The 14,144-nt window shown below is 36.7% G+C and overlaps 1 protein-coding gene across 22 annotated transcripts in view; it reads left to right on the top strand.

Annotated features, from left to right (window-relative positions):
* nbeaa (neurobeachin a) overlaps positions 1–14,144 on the top strand; it is a 108,716-nt gene that overhangs the window by 35,535 nt on the left and 59,037 nt on the right. For all 22 annotated transcript variants that reach the window (XM_008427313.3, XM_008427311.3, XM_008427310.3 and 19 more), the window contains exons 3-5: positions 475–575; positions 4,603–4,698; positions 5,317–5,438. In XM_008427313.3, the coding sequence (XP_008425535.2) occupies positions 475–575; positions 4,603–4,698; positions 5,317–5,438 (319 nt within the window). The remainder of the gene's footprint in view (positions 1–474; positions 576–4,602; positions 4,699–5,316; positions 5,439–14,144) is intronic.

Genomic DNA, 14,144 nt, shown 5'->3' on the forward strand with positions numbered 1-14,144 from the left:
ACCTTTGCAAAATTATATAGAATTAAATGAAATTACATCCGAGTTTGGAACATTTTATTACGATTAAATTGCCTGAGAATCTTATGGAAACATACAGAACCACCGAGATGAAAAATGTGAAACACAATGATAAAATAAGACGGATAGAAAATGGAAACGGCAGGGGGTTTAAAAGCTGACGAGTGGGTTCAAACATATGTTTGAAACATAGAAGGGCTGATTTGACCCGGAGCTGTCGAACAGTGATGTGTCCTGCTTGCTATACAGTGGTGTAGCTGTTAGTAGGTTGACTTGACTCTCACTGAATGATAAATGAGTAAACTCTCGCTGTATGTGAACTGGCTGAGTGTTATGACCTCATCACACTTTATCAGAGAAAAGTCTGCACAAGGCCTTCCAGATACTGACTCAGATACGCTCATGAGAAAACATATCTTACCCTCTGTGTTTGTGTGTGTGTGTGTGTTTCCTCAGACCTCCTGGTGGATATGCTAGGAGTCCTGGCCAGTTACAGCATCACAGTCAAGGAGCTGAAGCTGCTCTTCAGTATGCTGAGAGGAGAGAATGGCATCTGGGTGAGTAGCTGCAGGACAAAACTTTGCATATTTGCCGTTTTGTAGATATTTCATGGAATGTTTATTTTTTTCACAAATCAACAATTTCATAGGATCTCTGAAAGTTTTTTTTCTTTTCTTTATTTTTTTTTTGCCAACATATTTACAGCATTATTTAGACCATTATTGCTGCAGGATGTGGGACTTTTGAAAACACTTAAACAGTCTTACCTACAAAGCAAATCTAAACTTTGAATGCAGTTGCACTCATAAATCCTTTAAACACTTTAAGATAGGGACACCCTGCAGGATTTGATCTGATAGATCACAGCACACAATGCACACGCAAACAGTGGACAGTTTGTCTTGCAAGTTAAGACGACATTCTTACCAACCCTGTTAAAACAGAGAAATACAGAAATGTGTAGTTAACAGAAGTAAAAGTGATGTCAACGATCTGATAAAATGTAGATGCTAGTTTTTAAATGAACTTGTCAAATAATAACAATTGTGTGTAAATTTCATTTAATTATTTGTTCATTGTAATTGCAAACAGTTTTCTGATGTGTGGTAATTGTTGGTGAGATCTGAACTGCTTGTTATATGAAACATTTTTAAATCTGGGGACTCCAAAAGGAGCTGTCATGTTGTTTGTTTTCTGAAATTTATGTAAGTGCCAATCCAGATGCTGAAAATCCTCTCGAGCATCAAAAAAACATTTTTAATTGCAAATTTTTTTCCCTTTTCAGGGTTTTAACCAGCTAGACCTAGAACAGATTTATATGCTTAATTCTTCTAGACACTTAGAAATGATAAAGCGTAGTTCCTTCTTCAAATAAAATAAGTCAGTCAACATAAACTATACAGGTAAAGTTGTGGTGGTGATGGGAGGTGAAGGACTAGAAATGAAGACATTTCAAAGATTAAATCTCAGTATTTTTTAAATAAAAATGTTGCTTATAATGATGACTTTATGCATATAAATAGATTTACTCCTGGTTGTGTTGGGGAACTTGATTTTACTAACTTAAAACTAGTTAATTTATTGAAAAATCACTTGATTGACTCTGACAACAGTGTAAACACAATTGAATCCCCTCGGTTTTATTAGATGGAGCAGATTAGCCAAAACAAAATCACTAAGTCTCTAAATTATTGCGATCTGCAGGACAGAGGCCTCAGCTAGTGACTTTTTTAATGACTTCTTTGTCAAAACACTACTTTATATGTTTTATTTCTTCAATTTATCTCCTTTTTGTTTTTATTTATTTTCCTTTTTGATTTCTTTTGGCTTGAAATTAGATTTTCCTTTTATTTTACTAGCCTTGTGTCCAACTACAATCGTGGTCGAAGCTAAATTTATTCCAAATGAGATTAATTATACGGCAGGAGTTTGTGGTGTCATTAGTCTGGGTGTCACTTAATGGGATTATTGTGCTAATAGACTTGAATAAAATAGAACGTGTTTGCTTGTGGTGTGTATCTGTTAGCAGTGATATATGTGAGTGGACATAGAGACATGGGTAATTTGTTTATGTTTCAGGTATTTATTTTTCTTTTTTTGCAGTGATGTTTTTTTCTCTCTCTCTCTTGTATTTAACTTTATCAACGCAGTGGAGAAGTGACTGTGTTATTGCCGTTAGAGCATTAGAAGCTTGATGAAAAAAGCAGTGACGGCCCAATCAGGTGTGAAGGTGAAACAGTCACTGCAGTTCAATATACTCAGACTCTCTTTACATGTAGATACTATTTTCTGTTTCTAAACACAAGCCAGCTTTACTGGATTAAATGGTTTTGCTCAAGGGCACACCTTGTTTTTTTTTTTATTTCCTTTTGACAGGTTGTTTAACCATCGCATCTCTTTCACAGAACTCTCTTTACAGTCGGCAGAGAAATTAAAAACTTTTCAGACAGAAAGACAGAAAGTTTCGTTCACTCTGGAGTTTTGCATGCTTTGAAAATAATTTGAATTCTCCATGTTTTGAACTTTCTGCACCTTGCACCTTTATGTCTTTAATCTTAAAATGCATAAGCTTGTTGTTTCGTATTTGTTATAGTTAGAGCTACTCTACAAATACCCATTAAAGAGATTACTCCTGGTGCTGGTAACTAAAAGTGATTAGTTTAAGATCAGCTTGGCTTCCTGTTGTCGTAATCCAAACTGCTCCCTGTAGTTCACTCATTAGCTCAGCTTGCAGTCACTTGGTGTCCCCGTTTTAGAAAAGATGCTTTAAACCTGAGCTGTTTAGAGATGATTTTATGAGATGAAAGTCCGTGTGAAAACTGCCGGCGCAGGACTTTTAGGTCTCTGTATATTTACAGATTTCCTGTAAACGTAGAAGCAATCTCGGTTGCCCTCCCACCTCTCTTTCCAAAAATCCTCTTGTTTATTTTAGTGATTCCACCTAATTGTTGTCCTTGTTGAGTTAAGGCAGGTCATTCACAAATATTGAAATATCCTGCATAATTCAATACAAACTTAAAATCCTCTTCCTCCATTCCTTACTATCTAAGGTTAGTAGATCTGTGAATGAGTCACTAACTTCAGATGCACACCAGTGAATTACAATATTATCAAATATTTAATTTGCTTTACAGATTTTAATCCAAAGGTTGAACTCATGTAAATTCATTACACTCAGTGAGGTGCATCTAAAGTGTCTTCGCTCTGTTGATTTTGATGAATTTGGCTTAAAACTAATGAAAACCCAAAATACATCTTAGAAAATTTTATTTATAAAATTGGATAAATTTGAAATTTTGATACAGAAACATATCAAAAGCTTATCAGGTTTGTTGCTTAACAAAAGGTAATTTCTAAATAAGTTCCTGGTTTACAGAGGTGCGTATCCGAGCACATATATTGAAAATTGAGTAGAAGGAAAAAATGCAGTAGAAAACACACAGAGAAGAGACAACAACAGTTTTGAGAGGACTGTGACTCATTCAAAAAGTTGGGGGAGATTCACAAGGCATGGGCTGCAGCTGAAGCCAACACACACAAACGTATACAGGGAATGGCGGCAAAGGTCGCATTCCTTGTGTTAAGCCATTCCTAATCTAGAGGCGGCATTAGAGGTGTTTTATGTAGGTCAAGGAGAAAAAGGACCAGTAATATATGTTGGATGTTTACTGAGAGTTGTTGGGATCTGAGGCAACAGAAGAGTAAAGCTACAGGCTGGTTGCCTCTGTATCACACTGTATCGAGAACGGACGCACTCATATCAACATTTAAGCCGATACCGATATCTGATATTAATATTACTGCTATGGCTGATAACCGATATTCACCTATATTATATAGATTTCACTACACTTTCGAAACACTTAAAAACAAAAAACAACCACAACGCTGACTTTCGCTTCTCTGCTTCAGTTGAACTTCCCACAATCTAGTCATGATATCGGTCTTGTGTTATTTTATCTTTTGTTACTGAAAGTGATTTTTAGAGGGGTTTTTTATTAGCTGTGAGCCATCATCGTTTAAACCAACACAGCTAAACAGTTTAAATACATCACTGTGTGTAATAAATGATTCTCATGAATTTTTGAATTGAATTGCCAAAAGTACATTTTCAATTATATTCTAAGCTACTGAGTTCCACCTGTAATGCCTTTTTCCTTCCTCATTAATCGATCCTTTGGTGAAGCTCATGCACAGCCACCGTCAGCCACCTCTGTCGTCTGACCAGTGGTCCATACCCTCAGCCATTTCACGGTACCTCTGCTGTCCAATAGCTATTGTCAGCCCATCCACTTTGCCCCTGTTTCCCCGTCCGTTCCAATTCCTCCTCCCTCAGCAGTCCTCTCTGGGGACAGATCGATTAAGGGGCGCCATGGTATTGAGGGGTTGTTATCGGGTGAGGGAGCCGGTGATTGAAGACTTATTGATCTGGGATGGTTGTGGTAGAGATGTGAAGCCACAGAGTGGTTTTTCTTTTTTTTCCCTCTTTTTTTAAACATTTTTTTAAAAGTCTTTCTGTACTGTCCCTCTGATGCACAGCTTTTTTCATGTAATAAAGACTTACTTTCTCGTCTCCTCTCTTAGCCAAGACATGCTATCAAGCTGTTGTCTGTGCTGAACCAGATGCCTCAGCGGCACGGTCCCGACACCTTCTTCAACTTCCCTGGACGCAGTGCAGCGGTAAGACGCATACAAATTCTTTCTGCCACTACACAGCTAAAAAGTATTCATGTGTAACATCAGCATGTTTGCGGTTGTTTTATTCCACCAAAAATAGATAATGAATATCCAATAATAACGCTAATGGCATGGTGAAAATTGTACATAACCCTATTAAAATGACCGTTACATAATGTCATTTTTTTTCTCTCTCATTAATCCGTTCTTTAGTTGGCGTCAGTGTATTGATGAAGAATGAAATCCTTCTTCAGTTTTGCAGACAACTACAATTAAATGCTGTCAAAAATACATATACTTCTATATATTTCTACCAAAATTAATTAATCTGATTCATTATCAATAATATCAGGTCTGTACCAAAGAAAATGGATTCATTTAAAGTTGTATCTATTAATGTAACCAGATTTTTTGCCCCCTTTTTTGTTTTTGTTTACGCCTTTGTCTTTGTCTTTATAAATTTTTTCAGGGTATATTTTATATTAAAAGGGAAAAAAATTACATTTATTTATTTATTATGGTTTAGTTTTTATTTTATTTTTTTTTTTACATCTCATAGACACAGCCTTTTAACAGGTGCCTGTAGTTGATGTAAACTCTGATGTGCTTATTCCCCACCAGGCTATAGCATTGCCACCAATTGCCAAGTGGCCGTACCAAAACGGATTTACCATCAACACTTGGTTCAGACAAGATCCACTCAACAACATCAATGTGGACAAAGACAAACCATACCTCTACTGGTGAGTTTAGCACCCTGTACTTGGACTGGAACTAAAGCAAATGTTTTATTTACTTGATAAAAAAAAAAGAAAAAGAAATCTTTGAAAATGAATGGTTTTAAAAATCTAAATTTTACTTTTGCCTCTTTTTTAGTAGACTCATAGTATTACATCATTGTTTTTCTAACATATTTACAAATGAGCTTGCTCGCAATGAAAGACCAAAGAGCATTTATATGCTTGTATTATATTTTCTGTGATAGTCCTTTTACAATCACAGATAATAGATTTTCTACAAGACTCTATGTTCATAAGAAAAAAAAACTGCTTTAAGTGATGACTCTTTTTGCACTAACTGGCCTCTGTTGTTGAGGATTCAAGCTTCAAATAATGAAAAAGCCTGCAGCTGAATGAAGAAGCTGGATCGGTTATTGTGTCCAATCTGAAAGAAGGTTTGCTGAGGGAAAGATGCTGCACAAAGCAGAAATTGTCTGATTTCTTCACATCATCAAAAGTAGTCGACATATTTTAGTTCAGTTTATTCTTGCTCTTCAACAAAAGATGATACTGGCTTCACTTGGAGCCAGAAAAAGACTAGAAAGGCAAAGAACTCTGTTGCAGTGATTATTTTGACTTGTAGGGATCATTAAGTGCAACTTCTAATTCATTTTCTTCAATTTTTGTATCTCACTACTAATGTCATCTAGCAGTGCACAACTGAAGAAAGCCCGGGTTTGAACATCAAACTTGTTTGATCTCATTTGTCATTTAGCAACGAAATACAGCATGAAATAAATCGTTGAAAAAAGTCAAGTCAAGCTCAAAACCCAAAACAATACTTTTATATCTTTGATAGACTTTCTACCTTTAACTGAGAGACGCTTTTGCAGGGATTCACAAGTTGTCTAATCAAGCCATTTATAATTTGGTAACACTTTAGTGACTAATACTTAACCCAGCTCTTTATGACTTCCTAATTAACGCGAATAAATTTGTTTAAAATTTATGCAAACAACTTTAATTTCTGTCTGGCTTAGTTCAGAAATGATCTAGTTTAATAGCCACTGTACCAAGGACAATTATTATGTAACACTAACATTTCTTTCTTTGTGCGTTTTATTTCATTCTGCTGCAGTTTGGAGGACAATGATTAAATATAGATCAATTCTCAGACAGTTGGGGACAATCTTAGACAATTGAAAAGCTTCAATTTAACTATATAGCACCAATTTACAACAAATGTGGTCTCAACACATTTCATTGCAAAATAAAAATAGTAATACTCAAACATAAAGGAGTCAAAAAGATAAAGTTTCTTGCATGTTTTTCCTAAATTTATATGAAGCTTATTAAACTTTTTATTTTTATTTAATTAAGTTGCTTGGGCTTGCATCACATGAACTTTTGGTCACGGAATAAACTTGAATTGTGTCATATTTCTACTTATAACAACGTTTTAATTTGTTGCATGTCTTTTGTTTTCTGTGATAGACCAAAGCAAAATTGTACATAATTGTGAATCAGAAGTTGAAAAAAATTTGGCCTCTAAAATAAAACCACTGTAACGTTGATGTTTGTGGTTGCAATATCACAAAATGAGACAAAGTTCAGGGAGTATGGAAACATTTGCAAGGCACTGCATAGAACTTATGCTAATTTTGTGCCAGTAGGTATAAAACATATTTCAAACACATTCAGGCATTTCTGCAGTGGGATAAATGTTTTATTTAGTTTTTGTCTGCTGTTTATGTAACATATCAGCATGATCCTGTCAGTTCACTATACACCTTGAGACCTGGTGAAGTATTTATGATAAGTATAATATATCTGTAAAAATGTTAACAGGTAGCTGAATTAGGGGCGGAGAAATAAATCTGATGGTTGTGGATTTTATTTGGATCCAAAAAATACAATACGAGAATCATGGCAGATTAGGATAAAACTGAGCCACAATGGTTTGTTACTGTTGCGCAACGTGATAACTTAGAAAAAATAAAAAATAAAAAAATCATTGCAACCAACTAAAAGGAAAGTTTTAGAATTGAATAGAACAAAATAGCCCTATATCATTAGTTACAAAGTGTGCAATAATATTGGTGAGCAACTTACTCAATGACCTACAACGCTGATATATGTAGTAAGAAACAAACATTTCAGATGACCAGGGACATAACATAAATCTGTGATGGTGATTTTTTTATGCTAATCCAGTATGTTCATTAGCAGACAAAGCTTATAAATCTTTGCTTTGAACATTTTGCGTGTTTGCAGTAACTGCAATTAGAGTCTTTGCTGAATTTTTGGATAAGATTGACAATGTTCTGGAAAGCTCCTCCCAAATATATTAGCATTAGTTAATAGATTAGCTTTGGCCCTCAGATGCTCCATGTGAGCTGACAGGTAGGTATATTTCTTGATGTGTTATTGTAATTTTCACAATACAATCTAGGGTGAAATATGAATAGAAGATCTTCTACTGTATATGAAGCTCAACCAGTTTGTGTTTCTGAAGCAGAATGCTTGGATTTAAGGTCTCCAAATTCTGACACCTGAGTGAGATAACGGTATGTCATAAGTAGTGAGGTAATAATCAAATAAATTATTGATTTGGAACAAAACTTTAAATGTCAAGACACTCCGTGTTGAGTGTACGGTTTGTTGATTGCTTCTGGCTGCTGTGCAGTTATGGACTCCGCTCGCCTCACTGTTGGTGTTGTAAGAGCAAGATGTTAGCCAGTGTAAAGCTTCATTAGTTTTGACCTTTTATTTAATTGAGCTTCTTTTCTGGACCCCTACCCTCCTCCTGTCGTATCTGTGATGCTAACTAGCAGCATCCTCATTCACCGAAACCCTCCTCAGAAAAGTCAAAGACCCATTACCACCGAGAAACTGAAGAAAAAATGAACCAGGAGGTAATCTCCTGAAGGAAGGATACCATCGCAGAGATGAGCTCTAATCATGTAAAGTGTTAGGATGTAATCCTGTTTCCTTAGTAACCGTTTGTCAGGTTGTCATGGCAAGCACTGAGTGAGAGAGGGAGGACGTCCTCCTCTGTTCTGGCCCGGGTCTTATCATCCTCCCCCAGATGCAGCTGCTACTCAAGCAGCATGTTTGACAGAGGCCCATGCAGCTGCATGACGACCACGATAACGCACTTTAACGCGCTCCTAATGCATACCGGGGATTCGCTCGAGAGGGATTTATATCTGCTCTCCGGCTTTGCTGCGCGTGTGATCCTTCTGGGCCTATTTTAGGAGAGGAATGTGTCTTAGCTGTGAAACTGCGCTGTACGTGGCTGTAACGAGAGTGGGAAGATAAATATTATGGGGGTCAAATGAAGGGAAAAGGGATTAGTAACGTTAACAAATTGTAATCTGCGGCCCATTGTGCTCTTGCAAGAAAAAGAAAAAGTTTGGAAAATCAGTTGTCTGTCACTGGCTTACAAAATAAGATATGTGGGTGGTGTTGGTCCTAAATAGTTGTTTCCCCTCTTAAAAATGTTTGTTCTGATTCTTGCTTTGTTGCACTTTAATGTTTCATATCATATCAAACTAATTGGATAAAGATTTTTTTTAAAAAGTAAGTTGCCGTCTAACTAAGAACTGGCTTGGTGGCAACAACTGCAGCATCTTTCTCTTCTAATTCTAAATTCAAATGAAATAATCTGAAAAGCCTTGGTTTAAATTTTTTGGAAACTTGTTTTTCTGCTCATGCCAGAAAACATTTTGTTACCACTTTTCAACCTGTCCCTGATTACGGAGACAATATTTACTTAGACGCCTCACCCAGCTGTTTAGAACCGTTAGTCATTTATAACCTCTCACACATCACTGCACTCAGTGCTTTGGTCGGCTGGACATCTTTATCTACAAGCAGACATATCCAGTGGAGCAATTTAATATATAAATCAATACCTGGAGCGTGAACATCATACCTGTCAACTTTCATCCTTTAAACTAGCAGTTCTCAACGTGGGCGGTACCGCCCCCCAGGGGGCGCTCAGAGGACGGCAGGGGGCGCTGGCGGACATTTTTACAAAAGGGGGGCGCTGGGATGCCTTTGGGGGGCGTTTGGTCGAAGGTAAACTTTACACCTTAAATGCACAACAATGCAAGTTTAGACTTTGAGCAACTTGGTAAAGCTGTATTGTGTAACATTAAAACATGCTTGGCTGCAACTGTATCGATGGCAGCTCTTCTTCTATTCAGTGTTTGTTAGCTTATTGGCGCAGCTCCGTTCTCCTGCTACTGGTAGCTAAAATCACGATACCCTCACTGTGTATCCCTCTGAAAAATGAACCCATTTAAATAAAGAAATATTTACATTTCTTTATTTAAATCTAAATATTTAAATAAATATTTAAATATTAAATATTTATATAGCGTATAAAATGAACGCTATAAAGCGTTCATTTTATAGCGTTAACACCGGAGCTGTAAGTGGTCCGGTATGAAACGGGGGTGATAGAACAACACAGCACTTTTAAATTTCAATAATCAGAATGCAGAAATTGTTTCCGTTGTTTTAAAAGGTTTATGTCAGTCTGTCTTTTCCCCATCGATATGTTTCATGACGGCCCTGCACCTTATGGGGGTTAAAAAAAAGACGCGCACATTGCGCAAAACTCTGACACAGGAGAAGCGGGACATAAAACGGAGCGACGAACTACATGTGAATTATGGCATAAAAACAGAGAATCCGACGCTGAACAGTGAAAAATCAGCACATGAGGTGAAACACATGACGATTAGGCGGCGCAGCAGGTGATGAGTGAAAATTACTGGTGGTCAATAAACGATCAAATTAATTTAGCAACAGAAAATTAACTAAAGTGGACATAGCAATAAACCAAGAGAGGATAATACTAATCAAATGAAACTAAATGGAAATGAATGAAGAACAAAATGCAAGAATAAACTAAGAAACTAAAGTAAATACAGAGGAATAAACTGGTATGGCAAGACCTTTCGAGCAATACAGAGGACTGTATGGCAAGAATAAACAGACACTATTTCCACATAAAAGGTAAAATAATATTGCTGAAATGTCATGGGTTTGTTGAGACCATATCTAGTACTGAGAATAAATATCTTACAGAACATAACAGTAAAGAACATCAGTTCTTTACTGTTATGTTTAAGTTTTTAAGTTTTTAATCTAATTAAAAACTTATGTTTTTAATTAGATTTGATATATTTATTTCTTACCAGCACCCCTACCGACCCCACTGAGGGACAAGGGTGTAAGAAAATGGATGGATGGATGGATGGATGGATGGATGGATATTTATTTCTTCAATATTATTTTTCATGTCAGTGTTAATGTCATGAGGCTGAGACTCCATGACACTTTCAATTTGACTCATTAGGATTTCATTAAGAACCAGATTTGTTCTTGGTAATTTCTGTCCAGTAAAACTATTAATCTATAAATCAATTATTTTATTTATAATAAAATAATAGTCAGTGCAAAGTAGCCTGCAAATTCTTTGGTGGGGGCGGTGAGGGACCTGGATAAAGGCTGGGGGGGCGCTGGCCCAAAAAAGTTTGAGAAACACTGAATTAGAGTCTATTTCTTCTTCACCCCCTGTTGATATAATTAAAAAATTTGAAAGCACTTTTGCATTTGTTGTTACTTTTCTCCAAACTAAAATATTAGAGGGTCTGTCACAAGTTTCCCAAATCTTCTGTCTAGAATTGAAAGTAGACTATGAGATGTTCTAAATGTAAAGATTTATCAGAAATGTTTTATGTTTATCATTTATCAATTCCAATTATCAGAAATATTTTTCAGAGACTCTTTTTCTGTACATATTTCTAAAATGTCCAACTGAAACTGTACTGCAAAGGCCAAAAGTTTTATTATTTTAAAGAGTTCAGATCAGAATTTGGATTGCTCTCCTAAAAGGCAGTGTCAATGTTTATTTTGAACCAACAAAAGAAAAAATGATCAATTTAGGCAGAGGAGCAAAACATGTAGACAAAGATTATGCAGTACAGTAAGATGTCATTGAGTTTAAAATCAAATGTTTTGTTGGACTTGAATTTCTGTATCAATTCAATCAAAATTTAAGACACACAAATGTTGTGAGCCAGTTGTTGTCCAATCAGTTTGTTTTTTACATAATCAATTACTATTATATCCATTTTAAAAGTTTCATCATGTCCAATTTGTGCCTTTCTACCAAGACACGCATGTGTTTCGAAAGCAGCAGTTAGTAAGTTAGTTTGTTATTAGAAAAAATAAAAACAACAATAATGTTAATAACAATGAAAATAAAATAAAACATGTCAAATTAAATGGAACAGTTTCATAATAAATGCTAGCTGGTTTTAAACCAAAGCTGAAATGTGATTATTCCTCTTCTAACATACTTTGAAATTAATGTAATGAACCGTAATTTAATCTGGAGCTGTTTCATAATCTCCCTTTGAATCAAACACAAACTCATATTTATTTACCAATTCTGTTCCCTCATTTAAGGTGACCAAGTTTCAAATAAAAATTAGTCCATGATAAAGTTCAAGTCTGTTGGCAGTATAGACAACGGCTGATAACTAAAATTTATACAGACCTGAGAAACAGTACTGAACTGGAAAAGCGCCAGAAAAAGACGGGCAGTCTTTTTACAAGACTTTTTTATATGGTGTATATTAAGGAACAAGTGTCCTTACCTTTCATGTGGGCCCTACACCAGTGTACTGTTTCGGAAAGTCTGCGCCTGAACGGCCAATCCAATATCCGCTCATGTGTCAACACAAAACCATCCTCTGCTACCAACTGTTGGGAATGGAAATCCCGATCGATGAATCATAATTTGTATTAACACACGGAGTCTGTGGCTCACTGGGACTGCACTAGCTGGAAGCCTAGTGCAGTCCCACTAGGCTTCCAGCCCTAAAGGCTGGAAGCCTAAGGTCCCACTAAGGTCCCTTAGCAGAGGGCTAAGGGACCTTTTCGCCCAGATTGGGATGAAGCACATGGAGGCTTCTTGGGACCAGGACCAACGGAGGCACAGAGAGGCGTCTCGATGAAAGGACTGATGGAGGCACAGAGAGGGTTCATGGAGCAAGGATCGACAGAGGTATGACCCTCATTTATTGAAATAGCTGGTGAAGATTTTAGCAGCACCAGAAAAAAATCTTGTAAAAAAAACTGCCCGTCTTTTTCTGGCGCTTTTCCAGTTCGCTTAAAAGACACAACGCAATTGTGTCGTCAGCTGCCTCATGCTCCATGAACGCCAGAGTCCATCCAGCAGAACAGTCCCAGGTCTTCATTAGGTCTTTCAAAACCTTTTTTGTCAGGCCTGGAATCCAGTTCTGCTGGATGGCGATCGGCTGGCCCTCGATTTTAACGCAGATGTTGTCAACAATGCGTTCCTGTGCCTCTTTCAGGTCCTCAAGACACCAAGATGTTTTTGATTTCTTGATGCCTTGACACATCAACGACTCAACAAAAAGTTGGATTGTCTCCTTTCTCTCCTTCTCAAAGGACTTCCTCAGTTCTTCAATTCGATGTCTTACTGGTATCAGTTGTTGGACAACACTGATCACAGGTCGAACCAACAAACTGAACCCTAACCTCCGCCTAAGGACCACGATGGGGTCTTCATTCCAATCATTCATAGGAGGCTTCACTACAGATATAACATGCTTTAAGAAAAGCATGTTAAATACATCAGTGCACTCTCCCTGAATGATCTCCTCGACCCCCATGGCCTGGGCAAAGGCCTGAGAAACCTGATTTCCAAATACGGATTTTATATCGCCATATTCGTATTTCAGGTTCCCAAGTAAGTTTCGAACGAAAGCAGAGAAAACCTCTGTCAGGTGATCCAAAAGGTCTTTGGTCCTCTCTGTGAGACTCTCATTCAAGTGCAACAAATTAAAATTCTCCTCCGGAATATTATAAATGTACTCCTCGATTGCAGGGACGGCAGTGTTGCTAACTAAATATTGCAAATCTCGTCTCAAAAAATCCATAACTGTAACCATAACTGTTGTATTAAATTGAACTGTCTACTCTAGAAATGTCTTGGAAGGTGGCAGAATTTTACCAACAGGAGTTATATACCCCGCCCCCGTATTACACAACAAAGCAGTACGTGACATCACAACCTATGATGCATCATCACAAGAATACACGCAGCGTTGTGATGTAATAGGCCTACAAATCAAGTGTTCTGACGATCCGTGCTACCTCGTCTAAATCTACCTCGTCAGATTTAGAATCATTAATTGTCTTTGAGACAAGAATATTTTGTAACAAATGTAATGAACCGTAATTTAATCTGGAGCTGTTTCATAATCACCCTTTGAATCAAACACAAACTCATATTTATTTACCAATTCTGTTCCGTCTTTAGACATTTAAGGTGACCAAGTTTCAAATGAAAAGAAATCCTGCTTTGATAAGATAATAAGAGAGAAAAACATTGATTAGTTCATGATAAAGTTCAAGTCTGCTATAAACCTCAATTTTCAAGTTTTATTAAGTTTAAATTTAACCCTGTCTACAGCTAAGCCGAGTTTCAAAAACTTCAACCCATTAAATATCACTTTATGTTTTAAAATAATTTTACCTGTTATGTAATTTCATTCATCCTTCATACAGTTAATTTTGCCACGTGTGAAAATAGTGAATTGTGCAGGATTAGTTTAGTTTCAATCAGTTTCCCCTTCGCGTCATTTATTCCTTCCAGCCAGTATCACCCTGAAGGCTGTCTGT

This window comes from Poecilia reticulata, chromosome 14 (genome assembly GCF_904066995.2).
Source record: "Poecilia reticulata chromosome 14, P_reticulata-male-v2, whole genome shotgun sequence".
Lineage (NCBI taxonomy): Eukaryota > Metazoa > Chordata > Actinopteri > Cyprinodontiformes > Poeciliidae > Poecilia > Poecilia reticulata.